The sequence below is a fragment of the Typopeltis vanoorti genome, chromosome 14 (genome assembly GCF_054136105.1).
Source record: "Typopeltis vanoorti isolate ZY-2024b chromosome 14, IOZ_Tvanoo_1.0, whole genome shotgun sequence".
Taxonomy (NCBI): Eukaryota; Metazoa; Arthropoda; class Arachnida; order Uropygi; family Thelyphonidae; genus Typopeltis; species Typopeltis vanoorti.
In genome coordinates, this window is record NC_143562.1 from 71,524,091 (window position 1) to 71,538,576 (window position 14,486).

General features: G+C 31.6%; 1 protein-coding gene across 1 annotated transcript; it reads left to right on the top strand.

Annotated features, from left to right (window-relative positions):
* Positions 1 to 7,560: 7,560 nt before the first annotated feature.
* Positions 7,561 to 12,151, top strand: LOC150099626 (uncharacterized). Its single transcript, XM_090404318.1, has 6 exons — positions 7,561 to 7,699; positions 9,273 to 9,328; positions 9,927 to 10,034; positions 10,538 to 10,576; positions 11,125 to 11,163; positions 11,747 to 12,151. Exons 1-6 carry the CDS (start codon positions 7,576 to 7,578, stop codon positions 11,816 to 11,818), a joined length of 438 nt encoding a protein of 145 aa, XP_090260444.1. The 5' UTR covers positions 7,561 to 7,575; the 3' UTR covers positions 11,819 to 12,151.
* Positions 12,152 to 14,486: the final 2,335 nt, after the last annotated feature.

Below are 14,486 nucleotides of genomic sequence, written 5' to 3' on the forward strand. Positions count from 1 at the left end.
CTGATGAAATGTTTCGTTATATAGAAGGAAACATTTCATCAGTTGATGAAATGTTTCGTTATATAGAAGGAAAGAGACAGAGAAACAGAGAGAGAGGAAAAGGTGAGAGGCATCAGTGGAAATTAATTTTGTGTGCAGTTAAGAAAGAGTAAGAGATAGATTTTTATCGCAGAGCAGTGAGTGTTTGGGGCAATTCGCCCGTTGAAGTGTGAGTGCATTCACTACGAATGAGTATAAAAAGGGCATGACACCTGATGTTGATGATATTCGGGAGTCCTTGACACCCTGGAAGTTTTTGATCGTGATAATAACGATCAAAAACTTTTTATTAACCAATCCAATAATGATGGTGGCATTAGATGTAAATCTTATTTAGATAATAGGCAAAATAATTTACGAAACTTTTTCTTATAGTTCAACCCAGATGGATAGCGTAACGAGAAACGTCCTTCTGTAAGAGTCCAATGCCCCGCATATATTCTGTAAACATTGTTCAGAATTATGTTTAACTTTTCACCCACTATTAATAACCTGACTCTAGGTTAATATAGGTGGACCGATGAATAACTCAATGATGATAATTTGATGTTTTTTGTTGCAATGTGCAAGATTATTCCTCAACTGCAGGTTTACAAAATTTATATATATATATATATATATATATATATATATAGAATGAAAGAGGAGTGATATGATAGAGTCTATAAACTGCTGGAAAGTTATTGTAAGTTATCAACTGATGAAATGTTTTGTTATATAGAAGGAAACATTTCATCAGTTGATGAAATGTTTTCGTTATATATATCAAAGATATATATATATATATATATATATATATATATATATATCTTTGATATCTGCAGTCATGATACGAGTTTTCCTTTTGTCTGTCTCTCTAGAAGATAATACACTTTTCTCTCTCTGGATGCATTCTCACTAGAGGCGGGTTAACCAATCCAATTGTCGTAGTCTGAATACATGGCTACGCGATCTAAAAAAATTCGTCTTATTCAATCACTTCTTTGTAATTCTCTTCTGTCTGATTTAATATGAAAAGCTAGAAATTTTCTTTCATTTTTTTTTTTTATTCTCCATGTGTAAGCAGCAATTAGACTACTTAGAATGATAATTAAATCATAAAGCTTTACTTTCAATCCTTTCGATGATTTATTCCATTAACGTATGTTTTCTATTTCACAAATGAGAATTTTAACATTTCCCTTACCTCAGGTGTGAGGTGAAAACTATTCCACTCTCTTTCACTGAACCGCTGATGGAGTTCAGAACAAACTTACCTCAAGGACAATGTAGGAAGGACAAATATTTGGATCAGTAACAGTAAATACAAGTGTTACTTTCATGATTTTAGAAGTACAACTACAGGTCATTACTGAAATAAACAAAACTTTTTTTCTAAACATTGAATTAATTTCTTTGGCGTCGAAAGGACTACGACTTAATATTATGAAAAAAAAAACTTAATTCGGTTATTATTATGATAATAAATATTATTAAAAATGGTATATTAAAATAAAAAATAAAATTATTAAAAACTGGAAAAATATGTGCATTGGCATCGAATGAGGAAAACTAAATGTGTTTATGAAGGATAACGCATTGGCTCATTCTAAGTTTAAATACTGAAAAGTCTGTATTAAGGCATTTACCACGGTACAGCAATAATTATCATCTTCTGTTGTTACAGTAGTAGCATGTTCACTTTTCTGGACACACAAGAAATCAGTTTGTTTTATGTTGTACAACATTATGGCAACTAAAAAATGTGGATACAAGATAAATCTAACCAGAATGTAAGGTTTATTCTGTCTGCTAAAAGGAGGGAAATATAAGATTCAAATGGCGACAATATTTTTTTTATTCTTTTTGAACTAAAAATGTGTACAGTAAGTGCTATAGGTGGTGATTACCTGAAAATAAAACAGCTTTTCAATAAGATCAGTACTGCCTCACACAAAGAGTGTGAATAAAGTACCGCAACGTATGTGTGTGTGTGTGTGTGTGTGTGTGTGTGTGTGTGTGTGTGTGTGTGTGATTATTCACTATCATAAACTCTTGTAAGACAAAGTTCAATGGATCTGTTGCAATTTGAGAAAATGAGGGAAAGACAGTCGAACTAATGAAAGGAACGACTCCGTATCTCAGAAGTTGTCGACAATCTTCTATAATCAGAAAAATCTGGAAACGGGGGAAGTCCTGGTGAAATTGGGCAGTCTGTAATTTTTATATTCTTACACATAGCGAACGTTTCAAAGCGCATTCTCTGAATCCGTGACATTACGGAAAATACATCGTTTTAAGTCTCTTTTATATATAAAATAAGATAGTAACTTTTAATGCAGTTGTTATTAGACTAATGTATAAAGAAAATATGCTTCTGGTAACAGAATAAGGAAAATGCTGATTGTAAATTCGTCAAATCAGCATAGCCAAGTACAGTACTTTTTTTTTTTTTTTGGAAATAAAAAAAGAAAAACATTTTATAACATGTAAATCATGACTGGATATCCTTTTATTCCAAGTTTTATAAATGTGCTCTTGTAATGTACCATCCAGTCATTTTCGACTATTGGTGGTCTTGTGGACTAAGGCTCTTAACTCCACTCGATCTCTTTTCCTTTCTTTCAGTAATTGTAAGTTCGTTTATGTTGTGTATCCAACACTTTTGTTGTCTTCCTCTTCTTCTCATTACCTCAATCTTCCTTAACATAACTGCCTTTTGCAATGATTCATCAGCTCGCATATTATGTCCAATATACATCAAATTCTGTTTAGCAATCATTACCTCAAAGAAGCATTCTGTCTTTATACTCTCTAAAATCTTATTCATGATTCGTGCAGTCCATGTGATTCTTAATTGTTTCCTCCACATCCATAATTCAAATGAATCAATTCGCTTTCTGTCTCTCTTCTTAATAATCCAGCTTTCATGTCCACACATTACTACTAGAAATACAATTGCTTTAACAATTCTAACTTTCGTGGCCTTACTCACACCTCTATCTTTCATAATTTTTGTTAGGCCTTTTTTCCCCATGACTATTTTAATTTCATCTTCACATTTACCGTCATTTCTCATTCTGAATCCCATTAAATCATAACTTTCAACGATTTTTATTTTATCTTCCTCTATTATAAATTAAATTATATTGCCAGAAGCCAACAGTTTTGTTTTGCCGATGTTTAAATTAAACCTGACTTTGTTACTTACTCTCTTAACCAATAGAATCAACCTTTCCAGATCTTCCTTAGATTCTGCTATGAGAGTTGTATCATCTGCATCGTAAATTATTAATTTTATACCATCAATCTTAATTCCAGCTGGATCTCAGTCTACGTCTGTCATTCTCATAAGTATAAATATTAAAAAAGTAGGAAACATACATCCTTGTCACACCCCTTTTTTTCCACTCGAACACTATCTGTTCTTTTTTTTTCTTTATAAACTTTATAAACATATACTGATAATATTACGTAGGAAATGCAACAAGCTACTATTTTTATAAGAATAACGACTTAAACGACTTGGAATGACCAAATAAATTTATTGTTTTTTCTTTCTTGCTTTTTTTAATTATTCAACTAGTTTTGGATTTTTCAACCTCCTCTTAGAGACACTAGTATACAAATTTACTAGTGTCTCTAAACCTTGTATGATTATCCTGATTATTGATGTTATTTAATACAAATATATTGAATAGAAGTTACAATTTTCAATCACTTGCTTTATTACACTTCTGAATGTAAATCTCCTAAAACATAAAAAGAGAACTGGATAACTTATGAAAGGAAACAGTAAATATATTACCTCGTGGTCAGTGCCTAACCAAACCATTAATACGATAAGAATTCTGTGTAACTGAACAACAGATTTTAAACTCTCTCAAAATCTGTTATATCTGCTAAGAATGTTCTTAATATCAAAGGTAAATATTCCGGACTGTATACTACTCGATTTATCATCGAAATTTATCGAAAGGAAAATGCTAATGTATTAAGTATTTCCCAGTCATCGCTGAGAAAAATTTAAAAAAAAAAAAAAAAACGATTTTGTAAACTATAGATTTTATCATTAATTTAGATTTTTTTAAATATTTATTCCATAGATAAACGTGAAAGATAGAAGGTACAAGAACGTATTACATATCAGTACTGTGAGAGAAGTGCAGATAAGAACTGACAAAGAAGAAATCCATTCATATTTATCTGGAAAGTTGGAGGATATAATGTTTGTGAAATATTTAACGATGAAGGTTGATTCAGAGGAGAGAAGCAGCTTGAACCAACAGAAAGAAGGTAAAGTAGCTTCGCGGCGTTTCCATGGTATTGACAAGCGAAGCTGGAAACACCTACCCTTGTTTAACAAGCCAACGTATGTGAAGAATGACGGGTAACCTGGTAAGTGGAGCAGTAACCCTGAAAGTGCCTATAGAAGCGTATAAAGATAAAACATTGCCACAGAGATTGAAATCAGTCCAGCAGGAAGAGATCATATATGAAACGTAAGATTTTTCGAATGAGAGATTAGATATGTTATTCAAAGCCATACCGAAGACGAGATTATACCATTCAGGAGATTATAATATGATCATTTCCACCAGACGAAAACACGTTTGAGGATTTCAAAACAGAACATATGACCAAAAAGAATGTTCATTTAGCTGCTTCCGCATCATGCGAACTGGTCAGTTTATACGCAATGTATTTCTAGCAGCAGGATTTGAAAGAAGCATTCATCACTCCATATAAGGAATAAGAATTGCTCAGAGCATTGTACAGTTAAAGAACTAGAAAAAAATCGCAAAGTGCATTTAGCAGTGTATCCAAAAACACTTGGTTGCGTTTGAATTAGAAAAGTAGATCACTTAGATATTTCTAATCAGAGATATCTAAAGTTAGAAGTGATATTTGTGATATTTCTAATCAGAATGAATTCTCTTATTAAATGTACAGCTGGGAAGGAGAAGGAAGTGGACATGAAACTCTCTGCGAAAAGGCTTATTAAATGTTATGTGAGACAGAAAAGAAGAAACATAAATAGAAAAACCAAAATAATGTTTGTGTTGTGATCTTGCTTAGAAACTACTGCTAAGCGATATCTGCTTCGTTGTCCCTTTGACATTGTCAACAGTTTTCTTATGCAATCCGTATCCCGCACATTCTGATAAGCTCTCTAACTATATACACTGCTTGGAAATAAGTTAACAGACGCCCCCCCCCCGTGGGCAAAGTGTATCGTGCCATGTAACGTGTTTAAAGCCGGTATGAATTGAAGAAATATGATGCTCAAGTCAGTGCAGCTATATCAGGGTGAAATAGCTGCGGGAAGGTAATTGACGGAGTTTAAAGGGGCATTGTCATGGGATACCGTGTGCCAGGCCTATCTGTTCGGCAAACTAGTGAGAAATTGAGAAGTGTCACCCGTAAATCAGATTCTCATTCGCCCGTTTGATGTGCATGTGAAAGAGAGTATGACAGAAAACTATTGGCATGGATGTTGAAAATATTATCTGCAATGCCAGGAAACCTCAGTTGGTTGTGCTACTGCTATTTTTCTTAACCTCATTATATTCAGTTATAATATAATGGGGTCAAGATCATTTAAGTGGGATTCAACATCCCACTTGAATGCAGTGTCGTTACTACTAAGCTGCATGAAATGAAATTTCGATAAATAAATTACAATTCGAATCTTATTTCTTTATTGTAGCTCTTATTTGTAAAATAAGTTCCGCTTTGGATGAAGGAATGTCTAGATAATAGATACGTAATGTGACTATGATTATAAAGCTTAAAAATCTCCTTCGAGAAAGTAACTGGCGAATTGCTTTTCGCAAGATTTCGTCATAACAATGAAGCTGCTCCCATCCTATGAAACGTTTTGCGGTACAAATGAAGGTCGTGTTTCAAAAAAAAAAAAAAAAGAGGTTTTAAAAGATGCTTGTCAGTAAGCTGTATGACGGCATATTAGGCGTGTAAGCATGATTTAATTTTGGAAAATATTTTCATGTTTTATCAAACGGATATTTCGTGCTATCAGTTATTGATCTGCACTTGTAGACACGTGGTGAAAATGACAGCAGCAGCTCTTCAGAAGACAGCGCTTTTAATTCAAAAATTAAAAACATAACATGCTCAATAAACTTTATCATAAAAAAATCATTTTGGATATAAAATAGCATTTTAATGTCAGTTAAGTAATGTCAGCCTCAGCTAAGTAATACACATACGTACCTTTACTCATGTGTATTGCTTAGCTGAGGCTGCATCCTTGTATTTCCATCATAATTTCGTTACAAAATATATTGCGAATGTATAAGCCGCTTGTTACGTATCCTAAGATTAATATTGAGGTATCTCCATTTCTCTCTCTCTCTCTCTCTCTCTCTCTCTCGATCCAGATAATTTATATACTTTTGAATAAAAGTTATAGCACACTTGCTCTGTTTACCGTATAGAGAAGATTTTGCATAGTTAGTTACTTAATGATATGTCAAAAGGAATAGATGGATTTCCAAGAGGTATTATCATAAAATGTCGTAACAGTGGTCTACGTTTACGTGTCAATTGTCAATATTGCCCAAAGAAGAGCCCCTTTATTATTTCAGTTAATCACCTTAGTAAAGTAATCTTACGTTAAGTATACTTGGTACGTTAAGGAATAGATTATTTATATTCCATTCTCTAGAGACAAAACGCAGACTGTAATAATTAAGGGGTAGGCCATACCTCTGCTTCAAACAATGCTTGCTATACGGAGAAATGGTTATTTTGAAGAAAGGTGCCCAAATAGCTGTGTTAGTTTTAAAAATATGAAAAACGAAAGTAAGATCACATAGCGAAAAAGGGCATTCACATTATTAAGACATTTACAAATTATTTATTTTTTCTTTAAAAATACAGTTTATTCCAGTAATAGTATATGTGTCAAGTAACAGCAGTAAAAGGTAAGCTCAGTAATAGTAAAAAAATAGAACACTAGGATCAAATTTTACGATTTTATATGAGTGTTTTAGAGTGTCGTTGAATATTATATAAATTATTACACCATAATACCCGATAGAGTAATAAATAAATTAATTATTTATAATTTAGTAGTTTCACTAATTCTATGCAAATTGCTATTATTTTATCAAGGGGAGGGTTCTTTTATTGCGATGTCTTGGTGACGAAATATTCCCTTCCTAACCTCTAATAGGGGGTGGTCACCATCTGTCAAGTTTCCTGGTAATTCGCTTGACAGGATGTCGACCGTAGCATTATAACGACCTCATTTTTAAAAGAGAAAGACGATCGAGAGAGAGAGAGAGAGAGAGAGAGAGAGAGAGAGAGAGAGAGAGAGAGAGTGTATTTCATCATTTTCGTCACTCCTTCATACACGTTGCATACCTAATTGGAAAAGAAAGTAACTTGCTCTAAAAAGCGAGCGGAAGTTCCTCAAATCGATTACGTCGTGAGAATTGCTTTACGGAAACGCGTCATCGTTTCGTCCTTCATATAATGCCGCTAGCGTAATACGGTTTGCTCATTAACGTTGTTTGTGTTGTTTAGTAAATTATGAACATTCTAGTTGTGTTTCGCGTACTTTTTATAGCGTTATTGTCCTGTGTGATTGCACAGAAAGAAGAGACTCCACCGTCTCCAAATGAACCTCGGCAGATCACAAGAGAACAAATATGCTGTAAGTATTCACTGAGTTTTATTTACAAACTTATATTTAATTTGTATTATATGTCCATGATGCTAACCACAGTAATAGAGAGTAGCCGTACACATTTCTCTAGTACTATTGTTATCAATATGTCTAATAAATACGAATATTATTATTACTGAACAACACGTTTTCTTACTCAGAATACATACAAGAACAAAAGTAAAATTACGTAAATATTCCAAATGCCCCACTTTCTTTTTTCTCCCGCAAAGGGATAAACTAAACACTTTTGTTTAGAAATATAACACAACGTAACACACTGTATCTAAACAGCTTAAACCTTCTAGACAGTATTATTCATGTTAACTGTGTCAAATTAAGTTAAAAAAACAGTAGATTAAAACTATTCAATTATTATATTCATCATTCGTCATCATCATCATGACTATCAAGGATTTAGGCCTAGGGTGGCCTGTTCCAGCCTTAGAAATCATCACTGAATCTCTTAAGAGGACGTCCTAGTTTTCTTTTTCCTAATGGTCTGTAATTTACGTTTGTTTTGGTAATCTTTCTGTTTTCATTCTTTCGACGTGTTCCATCTATTTATGTTGATAATTTTTTTTAATTTTTTTCTATTACTAATTCCTAGTTTAATTCTTTCATAATTTCTTCGTTTCTTTTGCGTTCAAATAGAGTATACTTTGTAATTTTTCTCATAAACTTCATTTTAGTTGTTATTAATCTTTGTCTGTCTTTTTATTTTATTGTCCAGATTTCACTTCCATACAATAGGACTGGTAGGAATAATGTATTGTATACTTTCAGTCTGGTTTGTTTATGAACTAGGTTTGGTTTAAATATAGAGTTAATTACTGTTATTTTTAAATATTTTGCAATTTATATGGTTTTTATTTTCATATATAATCATACATCCTAGGTAGTTAAATGAATACACCTAAAATCTAAAATCTTGTTCTAAAATCTTGTTATCTATTACTATTTTAGTTCTTACTGGATATTGTCCTTTAAAGGTCATCGTTTCCGATTTTTCTGTTGATATTATCATTCCACAATCTTTGGCTATCTCATTTAAATTTAAAATATCTTTCTGTAAATTATCTTCAGAATTCGTAATTATTATTTGGTCATCGGCAAAAAAGAAGAGTGTTTACGTTCACAGTAGGAGAAAGTTTAATACCTTTCTGGAAATTTTAATTCCATTTTATTATTATTTCATTTAGATAAATATTAAAAAGAATTGCTGAAAGGGAACAATCCTGTCAAACTCCTTTGGTTTATCACTCTCGTGAATGATAGCTTATATTCATTATATACTCATATATTTATTCATTATTATTGATTACACAGTCTATTGAATATGTAAATAGAATACATAAGAGAAATTCGATTTGAATACCATACCACAGAAATTAATAGATTCAGTCAATTCATTGGAGTGTTAGCTTGTCATCAACCCTTTCATTCATGTTTATTTTGTGAAATGAATTACTTTTTTATTTTATGTACCTACATTGATTTTCATTTTTGCATTAACTCACATTATATGCGAAACGAAAAATATTACTTTATTTTCCTTTAGATAACGAAGAACTGAAAAAAGAAACAGCACAATGTCTCAATCTTACAACAGGAGATGTAAGTATAAATCTCACGTAGGTTTTTAGTTCTAATTCATATTTCCTTATCTCTTCTTACTTTAAACAAAACATGCTAGAATGAGAATACTTATTTCCATTTTTAGTCCTTCGTGTATCAAAACTAACTCTTATGCTTAAGAATACATCATACCTCTGTATACGAATGTGTGTGTGTGTGTGTGTGTGTGTGTGTGTGTGTGTGTGTGTGTGTGTGTGTGTGTGTGTGTGTGTGTGTGTGTGTGTGTGTGTGTGTGTGTGTGTGTGTGTGTGTGTGTGTGTGTGTGTGTGTGTGTGTGTGTGTGTGTGTGTGTGTGTGTGTGTGTGTGTGTGTGTGTGTGTGTGTGTGTGTGTGTGTGTGTGTGTGTGTGTGTGTGTGTGTGTGTGTGTGTGTGTGTTACTTTTCTTCCTCTCCCTGAGATATTTTGTATGAAATAATTCTTATTACAGATAACTCTATTTTAAGGATGTGTGGGATGAACACCCAATGCTGTTTATCTTGTACATGAAATATTTTTAATTATAGAAACCAAATATACTTTTATTGACAATGAACAGTTGATTATTTAAAGAATAATGCTTTATTTATTTATTTTTAGTTCCGAGGATGGCTCACAGAATGCATTTCTCAATACTTCTCCACAAATGACAATCCATTCCTTACATTCACCATCAGTTACTGTAATCAAGAGCGTCCATCAATTGAGGTATATATTCGGTGTTTTCTAACTGCACGTTCTATTTAAACCACGAAATAAATTATAGTTTGTTTTATTTATTTTTATGTATTTAATCCTCTCCACGAAAGGTTGGTAATGTTTGTATATGTTTGTACTTCGCGTACAATAAGGGTTAGAAACCTTGAAAATTTTACTGTGGAACCAAACATGGAACTTTCACAAGCAGAGTACGGACATCCCCAAATAGCATAGACACAAAACAAGGAGAGAAAGAGAAAAATATAAACGAATTTTTCATGGATACAATTCGAGGTACACTGTAGCATGAATTTTAATTTATTAAAATTAAATTAAATGCATATTCATTTAGAAGTAAACTTCTTATCGTAAAATATTACACTTTCTATTCTTTTAAAGTAAGCTTTTTGTTTAGCCTCCGATTATTAAAACAAATTAAATGCTACAATGCATCATAATGAATTTGAGTTATTTATTTATAATAATAATTAATTTCTAATAATTTATTTTAGGCTGGATTTTGCGTTCGGGAGAAGCTCATGTCATCAGGAGTAAGTATTGTTTATATATAATTTATTTCGTTTTTAACCAAAAAATTGCTACTAATTAAAACGGTTTTCGAAATATTTTGACAACTAATGTACACAGTGTTTCTTAAAAGATGTTATCACATGCTGGTTTCAGAGCTGCCTGACTATTTTGGACTGAAATTATTGCACTACAAATAAATCTATCAGTACATAGCTCGCATATATTTTTTCATTTCACTCCTTCTATCAATCCATAAAAATATCATTGTATAAAAGTTATCATTCGAGATCCACAGCCAAAACATTCATATTATTAAATGTATGTAGTTAAATCAATGCAATGATTAAACGTATGGAATAGTTATATGATTAAATGTAATGTATTGGCTTTAGATGCTACCACTACTAAGCCAGCAAACTACAAGGTCAGATCCTATCCAACTTCATCTCCTATCGAAAATTGTTATTTAACAGAATGCTTGAATAAAATCCAATCATTTAGTGAAACAGCATAAAGTTTTGTTGTGTAATATGAGATTTACCATTTCTTTTTTTTTTTTAAATTTCAGTCAGCAGTGAAAAAAATGGCTGAACAAAAGGAGTATAATGTAAGTATTATTTTTAAGTAACGTAAAATATTTCTAAATACAGTGAATAAAATTTATAGTTAAATCCTAAAATTGAAGATATAGAACTGCAAAAATCCAATCAATTAGAAAAAAATATGAATATTTTGTGATATAAAGTTAATTAATTTCAAATGTATCACAAACGTAACAGGTGTTTTAAACTGTACAGAAACTCAATTTAGATCATCATGCTATTAGTTGATAAAAGTGTTAACTGTGACAAAAATGGTCAAAGAAGAAAAATAAAATTAAAACCAGAATACCTTGATCTCAAGTGATGTTGTTGTGCTTCGTTTTGCAAATGGGTGTGCGTGGGTATGGGTGTCTGGGAGTGTGTGTAAGAGGAAACCTGCTCAACATCACGCGAGTTCCTCTAAATTACATTGTGACGTAGCTAATAGTCATTATATCCTTCATGCGTTATACTTTCTGCGCGTGCTCATAAATAACGCTAGTATCATTTTTAGGATTATTGCTTTGTAACTAGTAAATATCAGTTAGAATGTTGATTAATACATTTACAAAAAATTATATATAATTTTTTCTTTTTTTTGTTTTTAAGATATGTTTAAATAACCTCAGTTTCAAAGTAGAAGAGGAAAGGGTGCGAAATCTTCAAGCTAATGGACTGTGAAACAGAAAAGGTTTTAACGGTCCGGAAGCAATCATCAGCTTACTGAAAAATAAATTCGCATTTTTGGACGCAGTCATTTTGATTCCTTATTATTATATTAGAGATTCTTCTTCATTGGGTCACCGCATCGTCCCAGAAGCCTTCCTAAGAAGAATATCAAAAATTCCCAAGGATCGGAATAATTTTATTTATATCTTTTAAGAACACTTGAAAAAAAATTATTAAGGTATTTTTCGCTAAACGCCTTGTGATGTGATCAATGAGACAAAATTGGCTACTACGTGAATTTATTCAGTTATGTATATAAACAATAAAGATGAGTGCTGTCAGATTATATTTGATTGAGCGTTTTTATTATATAAATCATTACAGTGTAAAAATAATAATAAAATGGTTTCAAATACATACCCGATTATTTAGAACAATGCTAGCATTTTAGAAAAATCGGATCACTGGTTATATCGCAGTTTCATGCATCAAATAAGATTAACTGGAAACCTAAAAAAACAACTTTATTCAAATCACCGACATATATTAATGGGACAAGTTAAACTTTATCCTGGTAATAAAAATAATAATAACCATACTTACATAAACAAAACCCTAGATTTGGCTGAAATAAAATAAATAATGATTTGATTGCCATATAATTATCACAGACAGATGGAGATGTAACATAATAATAATAATAACAGCAATAATAATAATAATATCAACTTTAAATTTTCTGCATATCAAATTATTAAGTCGATATGTAGAAAATTTACTTAATAAATGTGGATTGTAAATCATTGTGTAATTTTGTATTAACGTGTCATTTTTTCGTCCAAAAGTGTCTTGGCTACGGTTCTTAATAACAAATTTCATCAAATTCCTGAAATCAGAGTCAAACCATTGATTCCATAAAATTATAACTTTTATAATACAATTCATAAAAGAAGATTATTATCTACGAAAAATACACAGGACCAAAACTGTGCGCATCTACATAACACATCCTTCTTCCGAGCACGAAATCGACGTAATTTCCTACAAAAGATGAGACACAAATGAACTTCCTTATAAGGAGAACCCCCCCCCTTTCTTCAACTTCACTGATTAAGCAGGATGAGGAAATTGCACATTGCTTATTCCAAGAAAGCCAAATGACAGAATTCTCAGCAGTAACAGTTGTATTATAGCATTCGGCTTAAGTTCCTGCTAAACGAAAATGTCTATTTTGTATGCAAAAGCCGCGTTGAATTTTCCAACTTGTATTAATACCTTTTAGACCAAGAACAAATTAAGGTCTTAATGAATAATAAGACATATATGCCTTTGTGTGAGGCAGTACTGATCTTCTTGAAAAGCTGTTTTATTTTCAGGTTATCATAACAGAGTTAATCACCACCTGTAGCACTTACTGTACACATTTTTAGTGCAAAAAGAATAAAAAAAAATATTGTCGCCATTTGAATCTTATATTTCCCTCTTTTTAGCAGACAGAGTAAACCTTACATTCTCGTTACATTTATCTTGTATCCACATTTTTTACTTCCCATAATGTTGTACAACATAAAACAAACTGATTTCTTGTGTGTCCAGAAAAGTGAACATGCTACTACTGTAACAACAGAAGATGATAATTATTGCTGTACCGTGGTAAATGCCTTAATAGAGACTTTTCAGTATTTAAACTTACAATGAGCCAATGCGTTATCCTTCATAAACACATTTGATTTTCCTCATTCGATGCCAATGCACATATTTTTCCAGTTTTTAATAATTTTATTTTTTATTTTAGTAATATTTTAGTAACATTCGATGCCAATGCACATATTTTTCCAGTTTTTAATAATTTTATTTTTACTATTTTTAATAATATTTATTATCATAATAATAACCGAATTGTTATTTTTCCCATAATATTAAGTCGTAGTCCTTTCGACGCCAAAGAAATTAATTCAATGTTTAGAAAAAAAGTTTTGTTTATTTCAGTAATGACCTGTCGTTGTACTTATAAAATCATGAAAGTAACACTTGTACATATTATTTACTGTTACTGATCCAAATATTTGTCCTTCCTACATTGTCCTTGAGGTAAGTTTGTTCTGAACTCCATCAGCGGTTCAGTGAAAGAGAGTGGAGGAGTTTTAACCTCACACCTGAGATAAGGGAAATGTTAAAATTCTCATTTGTGAAATAGAAAACATACGTTAATAAAAAAAATCATCGAAAGGATTGAAAGTAAAGCTTTATGATTTAATTATCATTCTAGGTAGTCTAATGCTGCTTACACATAGGGAATTAAAAAAAAGAAGATGAAAGAAAATTTCTAGCTTTTCATATTAAAATCAGACAGAACGGAATTACAAAGAAGTGATTGAATAAGACGATTTTTTTAGATCGCTTAGCCATGCATTCAGACTACAACAATTGGATTGGTTAACCCGCCTCTAGTGAGAATGCATCCAGAGAGAAAAGTGCATTAACTTCTAGAGAGACAGACAAAAGGAAAACTCGTATCATGACTGCAGATATCAAAGATATATATATATATAAATTTTGTAAACCTGCAGTTAAGGAATAATATTACACAGTGCAACAAAAAACATCAAATTATCATCACTGAGTTATTCATCGGTCCACCTATATTAACCTAGAGTCAGTGTATTAATTTTAGTGGGTG

Excerpts from the sequence above, each read along its gene's own strand:
- LOC150099626 (XM_090404318.1), top strand. The coding sequence starts at position 7,576 with ATGAACATTCTAGTTGTGTTTCGCGTACTTTTTATAGCGTTATTGTCC. Across the intron at positions 10,035-10,537 it reads AAGAGCGTCCATCAATTGAG|GCTGGATTTTGCGTTCGGGA; the intron begins GTATATATTCGG and ends AATTTATTTTAG. Across the intron at positions 10,577-11,124 it reads AGAAGCTCATGTCATCAGGA|TCAGCAGTGAAAAAAATGGC; the intron begins GTAAGTATTGTT and ends TTTAAATTTCAG.